The sequence below is a fragment of the Uloborus diversus genome, chromosome 2 (assembly GCF_026930045.1).
Source record: "Uloborus diversus isolate 005 chromosome 2, Udiv.v.3.1, whole genome shotgun sequence".
Lineage (NCBI taxonomy): Eukaryota > Metazoa > Arthropoda > Arachnida > Araneae > Uloboridae > Uloborus > Uloborus diversus.
In genome coordinates this window covers 161,897,415-161,912,480 of record NC_072732.1, presented here as the reverse complement: position 1 = coordinate 161,912,480, position 15,066 = coordinate 161,897,415, and the positions used below count along the sequence as shown (strand labels likewise).

At 33.6% G+C, this 15,066-nt stretch overlaps 1 protein-coding gene across 1 annotated transcript in view; it reads right to left on the bottom strand.

The window, feature by feature from the left end:
- LOC129217461 (cubilin-like) overlaps window positions 1-13,624 on the bottom strand; it is a 43,833-nt gene extending 30,209 nt beyond the window's left edge. Inside the window, exons 1-2 of the mRNA XM_054851762.1 lie at window positions 13,446-13,624; window positions 9,560-9,768 (exon numbers count right to left, since the gene is read on the bottom strand). Coding sequence (XP_054707737.1) covers window positions 9,560-9,768; window positions 13,446-13,612 — 376 coding nt within the window. The 5' untranslated portion in view covers window positions 13,613-13,624. The remainder of the gene's footprint in view (window positions 1-9,559; window positions 9,769-13,445) is intronic.
- Window positions 13,625-15,066: the final 1,442 nt, after the last annotated feature.

The following is a 15,066-nucleotide window of genomic DNA, read 5'->3' as shown; positions in this document are numbered from 1 at the left end:
AGTAGCAGCTCTTAAATGTGGCCAACTCTCCCACAGCAGATGGCTGACATGTGCTATGTGGAGCTTGCTGCTCCATATGAGAAAACATAATATTGGAAATAAAGATACGGAAATCTTAAACCTCCTTGGGTAGCTCAACATGGGTAGCTCAAGTTTGCTTCCCAATGTTTTACAAGATTAAGGTCAAACATGAGATCAAGTATGAACCCTCACATCTAATACAGTTATTTAGACTTTGGCAGAAGCAAGATGAGAGAATTAAAGAAGCTTCTGAACTCTACATAAAAAATGGATCATGGTGGGCTCATCCTGAGAATATGCTCATTGTTCTTTTCTGCTCTCATGACACAAACAAAAGAGCTTTTGCAGTTCACAAATTGATGTCAATTAGGGTAGGAAATGAGCAAGGATGTACATAAGTATGGTCTTTTAGAGTTCCGCAATCGATAAATCTTGATGCTTGCAATCTTACTGAACTGATTGACTGGGACGCAGAGATCCTCACTGAACCAATTTTCACAGCAAATTTATCTTTGGAACAGCTTAAAGCATTGAATGTTCTCAACTGAACCTTCCTCTATGTTCAATACACACTCAAAGTTGCGAGAGAGCGGTGAAATTAGTGATCGAGGCAGCAGAATCAGTACAGTGAAACCTGTGTAAGTTGACCACTTACGGTGACTAGTTTAGTGGTCAACTTAAACAGGTGTTCAACTTACAAAGGTTGATTTATATGATAAGGGTTAATTCCGTACCTGAAAAAAGCGGTCAACTTAGACAGGTGGTCAACTTCACAGGTTTTATTGTATGTGGTTTGGCCAAGAGAGATGGATTCCTGCGAAAGCACTTGCGTAATCGAGAAGCAATGCCTCCTTTGAGAACAAAGAAAGAGTTCCTAAAAGTGTTCGAAATTTGATGGAAACATAACTGTATCAGTGGCTGATTGCAGTACTGTGTTTTGGCATCTGAATGAAGGTTGACATACGGTACGTAAACTTTTCCATGTATTCAAATTGTCGTAATTATTTGGTATCTCACTTCTTGCAGTAGATTAAGTATGTTTTGTTTCATATATACCGTACTTTTTACTTATTAAATAAATGAGTTAATTGATGATAAATGTCTATAGCCTTTGAATAAAAGGTCACAAGCATATATTTAACACGAGCATCATCGAGCATTTTTAATTATCAGAAAAGAATATCTAATGTGCAAGTACATTAGATCCCAAATGTGCAAATCGATACTCAAAAAAAAAAAAAAAAAAAAAAAAAAAAACACTAATGCAGGACATACTCTACGTGCATGATGCACATTAATTGGGAGATAAATATTGCGGTACTTTTTCAAACGGAATACTGAAATGTACAAGAAAAGCTGTAAAAATTGAGTTTTGGTTAACTTCACTAAAATGTACGGCTCATTCGCGAACTAAAAACTTTAAAGTAATGTAGTTTTAATATTTTTCAAAAGTAATATTAGAAATTAATTTCTAGGGGGCAATTACAATGCATCCTAATTGCGCAAGTCAATATTCAAAAAAAAAAAAAAAAAAGATATACCCTAGCATACATATAATTACTTGCATGGTTTACATTTTTTTTCCTGATGGGAGTTACGTGCATGACTCTAACAGTTTAGAAACTAGGTATTGGCCCATAGTAAATGGGGCTACCCTGTATGTATATATGAATGTTTGATTAATTGTTTCATTTTTAAAAATCATTTAAGCCATATAGTTATGGCAAAATGTAAAGTATTTAAAAAAAATGTTCAAGCATGTCATGTGGCATTGCAGCATGGTGTTTGGGGAGCGGGGGCAACTCTTTTGTTTGAGCTCTGTTGTTTGCTATATGAAAAAAAAAGCTAAAAATGTTCGTCAAGAACCTACAAAATCATATAATTTTCTCACATATTAACGTATTTGGTGTGTAAAATAAAATGGTAATTAGTTTATTTTCTTTATTTCTTCATCAAATGCTTTCTTAATTTGCTCATTTTTTTGCGAGGAAACGATAAGGTAATTATCACCTAATCGGAAAGGAAAAATAATGTTTTTTTTTTCAAATATCGGTAATACCTATTTAATAAGAGATGTTCTAAATAAAGTTAATGAATTTCTTTTTTGTACATTAATTTATAAATTACCTATACTTTGAAGAAAGCAATCAGTTATTACTATGCAGAGAAATAAGAGTAACTTTAATTTTCTCACTCATGAGTTTTTTTTAAATTTTTTTTCCAAAATTGCTATTTGAAGAATTTGATGCACATGTTAAAAAATAACTTCTTGAGTTGATTGCACATTTGAGAAAGAAAAATAAAATCAAACAAGCAAAAAAGTGAGAAAAATAATATTTTTTACAACAAGAAGCAGGTTTATCAAACTGAATGTTTAGCTGGGCAATTAACTTCATGTTTTTTTTTCTTTTTGGGTACATTGAGCTATCAATATAAATTGAGTGGGGAAAATCAGACAACTTTTTTTTTTTTTTTTCACTTTTACGAAAGGAATTCGTCAGACGACGCTCTTTTTGCATAGGTTTTAAACTTAATAAAATAACTTCTCAAACTCTTTATTACTTTTAAGGAATGAAGATTGAAAATAAGTAAAAATAAATAGCGAAATAACAATATATTTAATCAATAAGTTAAATTCATCAGACTCGCTGTTAAACGAGGTAGTTACTTCACATTTTTTTTACACAATTTCATAAGTTATTTAACATTTCAAGGAAAGAAAAATGTAACAAAAATATACGAGCAAATTCAAGCAAATGTACCCAGCGGGCTGTAGTTGGGCACCAGTGTAAAAGGATAAGTAAATTTTATCACTATTATTTAGAGTTCAGAACGAATAATAACGTTTTCAAAATCTTGTTTCCTGAATAAGTTCTGTATAACTACGGCAAAAAGATTAATGGAGCTAAGAACTGTCAGTTAGATTTTGGAACAAATAACTTAAATAATTAAAAAGTAATGCTTAGAAACGCTAAATGGAAAGTCAATTTTGTTAGTGACATTGGGGCTTTGGAACAAATAACAACGAATATTCCAGTTGAAAAACGTTTATAGTATGCTTCATATAACCTTCTGGTACTCGTTGAACTACATAACTTAATTATTTTATAAGATACTAGTGGTACCCGCACAGCTTTGCCCGTAGTAGAAAATTAAAAGGTCTTTTGGTTCGCCTGTATATTTACAAATAATGTATGGTGAATTTTCTCGCCAGTTGGCTTGTACCCATGTTACGGTTCCACGTTATGATAATTTCGTAATTTACTCGTCCATCTTATGATATTTTTGTTCTTAAAATTGGATTGGAAAAAGAACCACATCGAATTTTCGAAAAATCGCTTCGAGGTGCACACCCCCATGGAACAAACAAACTTTGTGCCAAATTTCATAAAAATCGGCCGAACGGCCTAGGCGCTATGCGCGCCACAGAGATCCGGACAGACAGAGGGACATTCAGCTTTATTATAAAGTAAAGAAAATACGTCGCGCTTTAAAAAATGCAAACAAACAATAATGAACCATTGAGAAAATGTGTTTTGACCAAATACTTGATTTTAGCAACCCTGATTTCTCTTGTTTTTAAACGGTTTTTAAGTTGTTGGTTCTTTCAAAGACAAATGCCAATAATCATAAGGTGAACTACACAATACAAGATTATTGTCCCTTTCTGATTTATAATACCAATAGTAGGGAAACGGCACCAGTCACTGACATGCTTGGGTCGTTCTCAGAAAAAGCAGGATTTTTGCTGCTGATTTTTAAAAACATAAAATTTCTCCTAATAAGTTAAATACTTAAGATTAAGTTAGATCCATCCTAAAGTAATAATGCTATTATAGTGATAATAATGCTATTATTTGCTTCAGATCAAGCGAGCAAATATTTAAAGTTTTAAAAATTACTTGGTTAGTGCTACATCCATGGACAAATTCTGTCCACAGATGTGATGTCCACGGATGTGATAAAAACAGCCATTTTCTACATTTAAGAACATGTGCTTTTGAAGTTTTGACTTGAAACTTGAAAAACAAATATTTTACATTTAATATTATCAATTCATTGAATCCTTAGTATTATCTTCCCTAGTTATTTTAAATATGTATGAGTCACAGATGTGATGAGTTGATCTTTACTTTTTATTAATCAAGGACAAAAAACTTGAAATAAAGTCACAGAAATCTCAAAGCAAGCTTCTGTTTCTGTCTCACTAAACAAAATGGCTTCTTGAGAGTTGGTCCTTCAACCAATACCGTTTGGTGCTTGGAAGAATTTATTGGCACTTTCTTTTCTGTCAACAGATGTGACTATTTCTCTGGTTACAAGAATTAAACTTGCAATTAAATACATATCAAAATTAAGTTTAACTTTACTTTTTTGTGAAGTTTGTACTAAGTGTGTACTTTATCCAAAATTTAGCCTAAATAGCTAGGTTCTTGTTTGGTGCAAGAAAAATAAAATATGGAAACAAAAAAAGATAAGTGGCTACAGTCCACGGATGTGATAAATCACTTCTGTGGCCAAAATTTAAGCAATAAATAAAATATTTTTTTCTCTTTTAGCTACTTCAAAATATTTCATCAGTTCTATTAAAGTGTTTCATTCACTTGAATTATTTTCTAAACTTTTATTCTTCATGATAAAAACCAGAAACACAAATTCCTGATTTTTCTGAGAATGACCCGCTTAAGACATCACTCTCAGGTTAATTCAATTTTCTAAACCTTTTCATGAATTTAGACTTTTTAAACAACTTTTCTCTCATACTACCTTATCTCATCTAACGTTTGACTGCTTTTGGATCCTCTAAATTAGTTTATTCTATTTTTATTTGCTCAATTTGAAAAAAAAAGTCTGACCTCCCAGTAACAGACACCGAAAAATCTGATGAAAATCAGACATCAATTTGATGATACACAGTAACAGACAGGATGAGGAAAGGATGAGTAATAGACAAAATTAATTTTTTCTCTTCAAAATGTGCAAAAGTTCTATATTTTTAGAACTAAAGTCTTACTAAATTAAAATGAACATGAAGCACCAGCTAACCTCGTGGTGGCTGCTCATGAACTTTCACTACTACCTTGTAAATACCAACCTTGTAAATTCACTCTGATAACACTAGATGTCTGTACCGTATTCATCGGTCGCAGCAACATCAGTTTTACCCGCCTAAAAGGTTTATTACACTGGGGAACAATTTGTAAAACAATTTCTGTTGAGTTAGGTTTTTGAGCTGTTTTATAGTTAATTAGGCATGCTGGTTTCAAAACTGTAGTTAGTTTTATTCTACCACGTCAAGTTTTTTCTCTACACCTTATGAGAATGTGACTACTCCCCGCGGAATCGAGCATGAATCATTGGCTGGCTGGCACTAACCTTCTCCGATTGGCGCCGGGTAAATGACGCATGGGAGCACAGCGACAGGTTTATACTGGTCTGGGGTTGTTCAATTACGCCTGAGATACTGTAGTGAGAGGTTGTATGTTACTCTGAAATAGTGAATCACATTCCAACGTGGAGTTTGAGTTCTTGTTTATATACTGTTCTTGTTCTTGTTTTTGAGCGTTTAGTTTTCATTTATACATCAACTGAAACTTTTCCTTATGGCTAGTTCACGTCGTAAGTGCTTAAACAGCCCCGATTCGTTTTGTTATATATAGGGCAGTTTTACCATTCCCAGTCAAAGGACAAACATCAGTACATTTTTCAGGCAAGTCTATTATGCCTATTTCAAAGTGAAAATTGGAGATCAAGACAAATCATGGGCTCCACACAAAGTGTGTAAGCAGTGTGTTGAGAGTTTACGGATGTGGACAAAGGGAACACGTGGTAAATTTCCATTTGGTATCCCTATGATTTGGCGAGAGCCCAGAGATCATTCAAGTGATTGTTACTTTTGTATAGTGAAAACGTCAGGATATAATAAGAAAAACAAATGTAAAATAGAGTATCCTAGTTTACCATCAGCTATACGCCCAGTGCCTCATTCAGCTGAAATCCCAGTGCCAGTTTTCAATGAATTACCCTGTTTGGAAATACAGGAATACGAGTCTGATGAAGATCGAAGTGACCCCAACGATAAAGATTTTGAAATTGAATGTGATTCCGTTCGTAAGGGATTTGAGCAACATGAGTTGAATGATTTGGTACGAGATTTGGGATTATCCAAAAAAGCTTCAGAGCTCTTAGCATCAAGACTGCATGAGAAAAACTTGCTTGAAAAGGGAGCTAAGGTATCATATTTTCGATCAAGAGAAAGCGCGTTTCTGCAGTACTTTCGAAGTGATGATGGATTTGTGTATTGCGATAACGTACATGGTTTAATGGAAGAGTTGGGAATTTCAGCCTATAACGCAACTGAATGGCGACTGTTTATCGATAGCTCAAAGCGGAGCTTGAAGTGTGTTCTTCTTCACAATGGAAATTTATTTGGTTCAGTCCCGATAGGCCATTCAGTTCATTTGAGGGAAGAATACGAAGACATAAAGAGAGTCATTGATTTGTTGCAATATCAAATGCACCAATGGATCATTTGCGTTGACCTTAAAATGGTCTGCTTTCTTCTTGGCCAGCAACGCGGATATACTAAGTATCCCTGCTTTTTGTGTATGTGGGACAGCAGAGCTCGTGAGAAACATTGGATGCAGACGAACTGGCCGCCAAGATCTGACCTGAAACCTGGTGATCCAAACATTCTACATCATCCACTTGTCGACAGAAAGAAAATTATATTTCCACCTCTGCATATAAAATTGGGTCTCATGAAGCAATTCGTAAAAGCTTTACCAATTGAAGGAGACTGTTTCAAATATCTCATTTCAGCATTTCCTAGCCTGTCATTTGAAAAGATAAAGGCCGGTGTTTTTGATGGTCCACAGATTCGGCAGCTTGTGAAAGATGAAACGTTCATAGGAACAATGTCAGAAATTCAAAAGAATGCTTGGTTGGCATTCAAAAACATTGTTAAAGACTTTCTTGGAAATACACGAGCCCAGAATTACGCCGAAATTGTCCAGCAACTCTTGGAGAGCTTCAAAATGCTTGGTTGCCACATGAGCATCAAATTGCATTTTTTACATAGCCATCTTGCTAACTTCCCGAAAAATCTTGGTGCAGTCAGTGATGAACAGGGCGAGCGATTCCACCAAGATTTGAAGGTCATGGAGACACGATATCAAGGTAGATGGGATGTACATATGATGGCTGACTATTGTTGGAGCATCAAGCGAGAATGTCCACAGATTAAACACTCCAGAAAAAGCTATAAGCGAAAATTTTTACCTTAATATGTATAAATACACAATTTTACTTGCGGTAACTATTATAGCCTTTGTATGAATAAAATTGTTGATTGTAAACAGTGCATTTGACAAGTTTTTACTTTTATTTTCCTTTATATGCACAATTTGTATGACTTTTGAAGGTATCCTGTAGGTTGAAAACATGACGTGATAGACAAAAACTGCGAATATTTTTGGACCCAGAGGCCAAAAGTTAGTTGAAATCAAGTCACAGATTTAAGACAACGAAATTGCTGTTCCCCAGTGTTATTTAAATCCAAACTTATGACTGTCTCTTACTGGACCCTTAACTGTTACTGGTGACCTTAGCCTCAAGTGGATTTCAGAAGTGTTATTTAACTTGGAATGAATAACAACGTTTCTTGATACAAGAAGAGCGATTTTACGATTATTATTACTTAGTAGTTCAAGTTCTGAATAACAATACAAAAGATAAAGGATATCTTATAAATCGTTCAGACTTTCGAACAAATACGGGCAATGTGTCTTCTTCTTCATTCTTCATACGGGCATCATGAAGAATGTTCATTCAATTACTGTAACTGGAAAAAACATTTCTAAATAAAAACGCAAAAGTAAAAATAGATTTACACATGGCCAATGTTTACAAGATTCTCGTTACTTAAATTGTCTCTGATTGACAACGCAGAAGGTGAAGTACATTTTGAAAATGTGATTCATGTTTCAAAACATCAAGACGTTCATTCGAATAAAACATGGAACTGAAAGCAGTCAGAAAGTTTGTCATGTTTTTCCTGAACAACTTTGTAACAAAAATTATAGTTACTTTTAAAGGAAAAAGTAGAAAGAAAGTAAAAAAGATAGAAAGAAAAAGTTATAAGTGTATTGAAACAACAATGTCGAGCCAAAAACTTTGTTTGAGGACAAAAAGAATTTTGTTTGCAAGAATTTTTTTTTATTATTCGGAACACAATCTCTTCCGTTTCATTTGGGAGCAGAAAAAGGTAATGAGAAAAATAGCCGACGTTGAATCTAACAAAGAAAAAAGAAATTCACTTTTTCCCCGGCTCTTGCGAGTCAGACCACAATAAGAAAAATTAACGGAAAGCTATCCAGACAAAACGCAGAGTATTTAATTGTTTTACGCCCACAAGGAAGATTAATGTTATGTGTTCGATAGTTATCAGTTTTATCGGATGTTTTTTCTGAGAGTGAATTAATTAATTGTTGTCAACTTATGCCAATACAAAAAAGGAAATTTTTGCATCTTCGTCCCTTTTTACACTTCAATGTAAGAGTTTCATACCACTGGATTTTATTTAATTTTTACGATAAGATGACTCATGATTTATCAGTTTTGCAAAAAAGTAGAATTATGTTGGAAATTAACAAGAGAAGTTTGTTCATGGTTGTCGATTCTTGTTTTTTTGCGAAAGGAACATCATTTTAGAACAATATAAAAACTTGTCTTAACTAAAAATTTACCTTACGATTTTTGCATCATCTCTTGTAAGTTTTCCTTACTATTCACTCTCTGTAACTAATGCTTTAACCCCTTCCGACCTGGCGTCAGTTATAACAGACATGAGCTTTTAAACAGCTGCTAATCATTTAATAATTGATTACATTACTTTTTTTTTGTAGTTGACGCTACATTCTACTTATTAGTATCTGTGAAAGGATTTTTCGTTTTGGGATTACCAACACAATCATATAGGGATTGGGAAATAGCAAGTGGCTCAATTTACAACCATGTATTCTCGTCCCAAAGGAGAGGCTTTTTTGTGATTTTTTAAAAAAATATGTAATTTTTATTAGGATTTTCAAATGCTTATATTATGTTTTATCATTGTTTGGAAAACATTTTCCAATGAAGTTTGCTTGATATTTCATCGTTTTTTATATGAAATATTAATTTCAAAAATATTAGTCTTGAATATTGGACATATTGTAATTCTTTTACTTTTTTGCCTACAAACTTGAAATCATATCTACAATATACCCTTTACCATAGTACACTGTGTACGAAATATAAACATGTTTGGTTAAGTATTTCATAATGCCGACTGAAGGGGTTAATAACTAAAGATGCGGCTGAATTGTCTCCCACTATCCCAACCAATCGGTGAATCACATCTGTGGTAGACACGTTGGACCCAGGGATGTAAAGTAATGTAATGACTGTAGATACTATTTAAGACAATTCTTACGCCACCAGGACTAAAAGAATTTCAAAACTGGAAAGAAGTATCATTTGGATGCAAACAGACACTTACAGGCATTGATGAATTCGTAGAAGCCTTCGAAAGCTTCCGGCGAGACGTGCTCCTCGTCGGTATAGAAGGCGATTACCAGCGTCCGGTACATGGATATCCGGTTCCGGGGTCTGTTCTTGCCGCAGTACCGACCACCGAACGGCGTTCGGATCAACTCCATGCTAGCGTCCTCGATCTCCGTGTAAAGGTCGATGTACTCGTGGTTGCATCTGAAAACACAAGATTTCTTTATACAGAAACCAATGCTTCATATACATAGAGGACTGCGTGCAATGTGTCTTGCCTCCGGACACACACAGAAAATATTTACAACACAAGAGAAGGAAATAACACCCAGGGCACCGGCGGGAATCGAACCCACAACCTTCTGCTTAAAAAACGAAGCTTCTACCACAGAGCCACGGAGGAACCAATGTAAGCCATGGATTACGTGAATCAGCGTCTTGGTTTACTTGGAAACTAAAATGATTATCTCTGTTCACTGTGGAAGGTTTGTGAAAGAGATTCCAACCGGCAATTCAATTCTTCGGCTGAAATCTCTCGTAGAAGCTGCAGTACCGTGCTTCCAAGTAAACTGAGATTACATTCTTTGTTACCAAATTGACTAAGGACTGATTCACGCTGAGTTAAGTGACTCGGACAAAGTGAGGCTTGATTAGAGTTCCAAGAGATACATATTACTCCTTAAAGCAGCATTCCATAAAAACCATAAATGCTGCTCGTTAAATCTGTGTAACTGAAATTCCTGTCATCGTTATCGAGCTGTTCCATGGATAGATGAGAATGAAGGAAATTTCCTTCCTCTTCAGCCTCGTGTCCGTATTGAAGGGGTAAAGATGACTGGCAGAGCCATCTTTTAACGGTTAATCCAGTTATCGTACGTTATACTAATGGTTGCTCACATATTCTGCGCCTCAGAGTCAAAAGGACGTAATTCACATTATGATAATTTCAGAGGAGAAGAGAAAATTTTTTTTCTGGCGCATGCCAAGAATTGGACGCGCGCTCTTTTAAAAATGGTAAAAAAATGCAAAGGATTTAATTTTAAGAATTACTTTCACATGGCTCGATGGGGAATAGACTTCTACGTACAATGCACAAATAAACGGAAAATTGCAACTTTTGGACTTGCATCAATCTGGCTCTGAGGTACAGAATTGTTTCTTTACAAAGGATCATCGTTTGTTTAGGTTGTGGTAAAACCAAAGGACATCGTTGATGAGCCCTGAGCCGTGACTTTACTCAGTCTTCTTTTACTTCACTCTGTGTGCATCAGTGATTTGGTAAAAATACTGGTTATCTCTGTTCACTTGGAAGTTTTCTCAGACCTACCTCGTAAATAGAGATTCTTTGATACCAAGTTAACTACGGCGCAGATTCATTTGAAGTGAAGTTAATTTGTAAGAGTGAATCACGCGACATAAAGTGATTTGAACTGAGTGAAGAGAGATTAAGAAACTAGGAGCGACCCTCCACTCTTTTCACTAAGCAAGACAATGAAACTTTTCTCCAAAAACTTACAAAATTTCAGGGAGAAGCTTTAATTTTGCCATATAGCACGGAAAGCAGGGGTATATTCTTCTCATGCTGGGAATTAAGAAATGTAAGATAGTTATTCATTAATTCATTATTCATGATTCATTTTCATTACTCATAATTTAATTAATTACCATGAAATTTTTTTTGGAGAGGGGGGGGAGGTGCGAAATTGGTTCAGGATGTGGCTGTTTCTAGAATCATGAAAAATAACCCATGGAACAACAGGATGTGTCCCTAGGTACAATAGGATGTTTTAGCTCTGGAAAGTTCTTGAACTATTACTTTAAATGCCTTGCAATATTTTATTTTCAAACTTTCTGAATTTTAAAATCATATTACAGAGAAATATGTTGGGTATTTTAATGTAACTTTTAAGTTTTAAATTATATTTAAATAATTGACGTTAAAAATTAAAATATGAAAATGTCCCAAGATACAACACTCTCATCTATTCTAAGGGGAGTTGCCATACATACATTGACTACTGAATATAAATGATACAAACAAACCGAGAAAAACGGAAAAGGGAAAACAAAAGTTACGATAAACCTGCATACCCCAGCCAAGTTGATTTTTTTTCCTGACCAAAGAAGGTTTTGATTGATTTCTATTAAAATATGTATCACTTTTATTCCCATTAGAGGATAAGGAATGTTTTCTCTATAGGCCTAAAGAGGTATTTGTAAGGGCATCTAGAAAAACGTTCGGAAAAAGGTTTGATGTGGATTTAAGTGCATGAAAAAATGGACATGATCCACACATACTTCGCCTACTTTAAGAGTTTCTAAGTTTTAAAACATGTTTTTCAGATGGTATTGTTGCTTCAGATTGAAATAATAGTGAATAAACAAGCAAAAGCTTTTTTAAAACTCACTGTTCATCAAATCTTTGTAAATAAATTAGTTAATTAATAAAAAATAATGCATGGAAAAATAAATAAAACCAATAAAAAATGAAATAAAACAAAAAAAAAAAATAAATGAATAAATAAATAATTGAAATAAAAATAATAAATAAATAAATGAAATAAAAATAATGAATAAATAAGAAAATAAATGAAATAAAAATAATGAATAAATAAGAAAATAAAATTTTCAAAAATATGGGACAAATAAATAAAGAATAAAGAAATTGAAAACTATAAGATGAAAAAAGATTTATGTAAAAATTGATAAAAAATTGTTAAAAATCATTTTTATATGACCTCAGATTTCAACATAATATTGTTATATAGACGTTTATTAGCTTCTCTAGTTATTCTTAAGTAGCGTTACTTAAGAATAAACTGTATCTTTACAACGTTAAGTAAGAAGAGACTGTATCCATAGTTATGTACAACGTTACATAAGAAGAAGCTGTATCATTACAAAAAATCTTTATGGAAGCCGAGTTTCATTGACATTTTCTTGTAAACGACAGCTTTTTGTTTTACAGTGTAAGAATAGTATTCTTGGTGAACGCGACATCCCCCTCCCCCCTTTAATAACCGCTGGTACAAAATGTATCCTGCGAAACTTTCTACTCATATTTGACTACCAACTCTTTAGAAGTTAGATTCAGTACTGTTATTTAGGCATCTTTGAACCATTTGGGTCAACTTTGCTACATTTCCTAGTTTTTTTTTAATAATTTTTTTTGCGTGTATTTCACTTTCAAAAAATCCCAATCTACTTTTTGTTTATAAAATAAGTTTACACTTTTGTAAACTTCCTTAATTCTGAAATGACTGTATGGCAGATACTTTTTATTTCTAATATGAAACTGCTGAAATATCTCATCCAACGAGGTAATATTATGTGCAATATAGTAAAGAATAGAAATCTTACAATGCTATAAGATAAAATGGGGAATTTTGAAAACTTTAGTTTTTATTTATTTATTTATTTATTTTTCAGTTGAAACTTATTAAAATTACTTATTTTCCATTGCACTTCTCATGTGGTTCAAAGTTACCTGAAGTGGCAGAATAATTTTGAACCAGAACTCTGGTAACCAGAATAAAGCAGGTTAATTATTCACTTTAAATGGTTCATAAAAAGCTATTTCTTAATTTTGGAAAACTATGCAATTCTTTAGAAATGTTGCATAGGTTAACCAAAATTAAAAACAAAAATAAAAAAAATGGGTATATTGGCGTAAAGTGGAAGTTTTCCTTTAACTTTTAGCCAATAGAGGCATTTACACTTTTTAAATAGCAGTGTTACAGTTAAAAATAGGCAGTTATGGATCGAAGTTGCCCTGATTTATTGTACTCTGAGTATCCAAAAAATAGATAAAATGGGTCCCCAAATGCAAAAAAAAAAAAAAAAAAAAAAAAAAAAAAAAAAAAAGGAATGGAGAAACTTACTCTGGAATAGCTCCGTGGAGATTGAACGACATGAAGGTGACCTGAACTCTCTCGTTGTCGCTTGCGATGAACGTGTAGATGCATTGTCGGGAGTGGCCTTTGGGGATGGATAACTCGGGGGCGCTGAAGCTTCCGTTCTTCGGACCTTCCGGGTTGCTGACGAACATGCGATCACATTCTGAAAAAGACGTAGAAAAAAAATCGGCTATTAATCCAATTCTATTAAATTCCCCCCTTATCAAAGAAGCTTTAAAACAGTTAAAGAACTTTATTTGTCTAATTTGAGCAACAATGTCAAAGATTCAAATATTGAGTTTAAAACTGCTTTCCCGAACTTAAAAAGATTACCTATAACCTCTTCCCTTGTTAATTAAGTCCCTCCGTTAATTAGGACCGGAGATAGAAAATATTCATAGGGGGTATTTTTTTCGCGCTTTCAAATGAAACTAAAATGACAGCGTGTCCGAGAGCAATTATACTCAAATTTGAAATTAAAAAGAAGAAAACATACCTATTGAAAATTTGATAAAATATGAACGTTTGAAGAAATTAATTTTCCACCGTGGGTTCATGAAAAATAGCAATTTATAACTCTTCATAACTTCATACTGTCCGACCATCGATTACATGGAAAGGCTAATATCCGGTTTATAGGCGGAAATGGACGTATCTATTAGCTTATAATGGTGTTAGTTGGTTTGTTTCAGATGTGCACTTTTGACTCTCTATTGTTTAGCCCCAGTTTTGTAATGAAAATATGCTCACAGCAATATTTTTTTTATCTACAGTATTTTCGATATACATTCCAACTACAAAAATTAATTGATTTATTTATTCACAACGTAGTTTTAGCATACCATTTTGCTTTTACATTCCCGAACGAAATGAAAACATTTTATTTAAATTTTGCTGTTCGCATAGTAACTTTTTGTTTCCCTTCATTTTATTTTAGAGAAAGCAAAAAATGAATAAAGCACTAGTGACATTATAAAACGCGTGTATCAATATCCCTATCTGTGTTTTCTCTTCTCCCCTGCTAGATTCATTCAGATGGAATCGTCTTTATTTGGCCGATTGCCAAATTACAAGCAATCCGTGGTTGAACAGTAGCCAAGTTATATACAATAGCGATTCCTATGTGCACTTGAGCACGAGAAAAAATATCTGTAACAAGTATGATCAAAGCCTCCAATGTTGCATCTGTGTTTAGTTGATAAAACGTATCACTTGTTAACAGCCCCTTACCACCTATCTACTATTTTACAATACTATTCAACTCTTTTTATTTTTAATAAATAAATTGCTACATATAATTGGTTACAAAATTAAGAACGTATTAAATTGCTACATTTCACTCATGCGCAGGGCAATATATTACTTGTGCTTTTCAAATATTCAATATAGATTTTTTTTTTAAATTTCAATTTAATTTTTCTCTGGCATACTGTCAAGTTTTCTGAAACTTTGGTGAAACTTCTTGGAAAGTTCTGCCTATTTTGAGCCAAAAATTTGCGATGGAAATAGGTATTTTTTTAAAGAATCGTATATGAGGCAGTGCGAAATAAAGGGATGTAAGTGGATATTTTTAAGTTTTGAGTAAAACACGTTTAAAGATAATGTC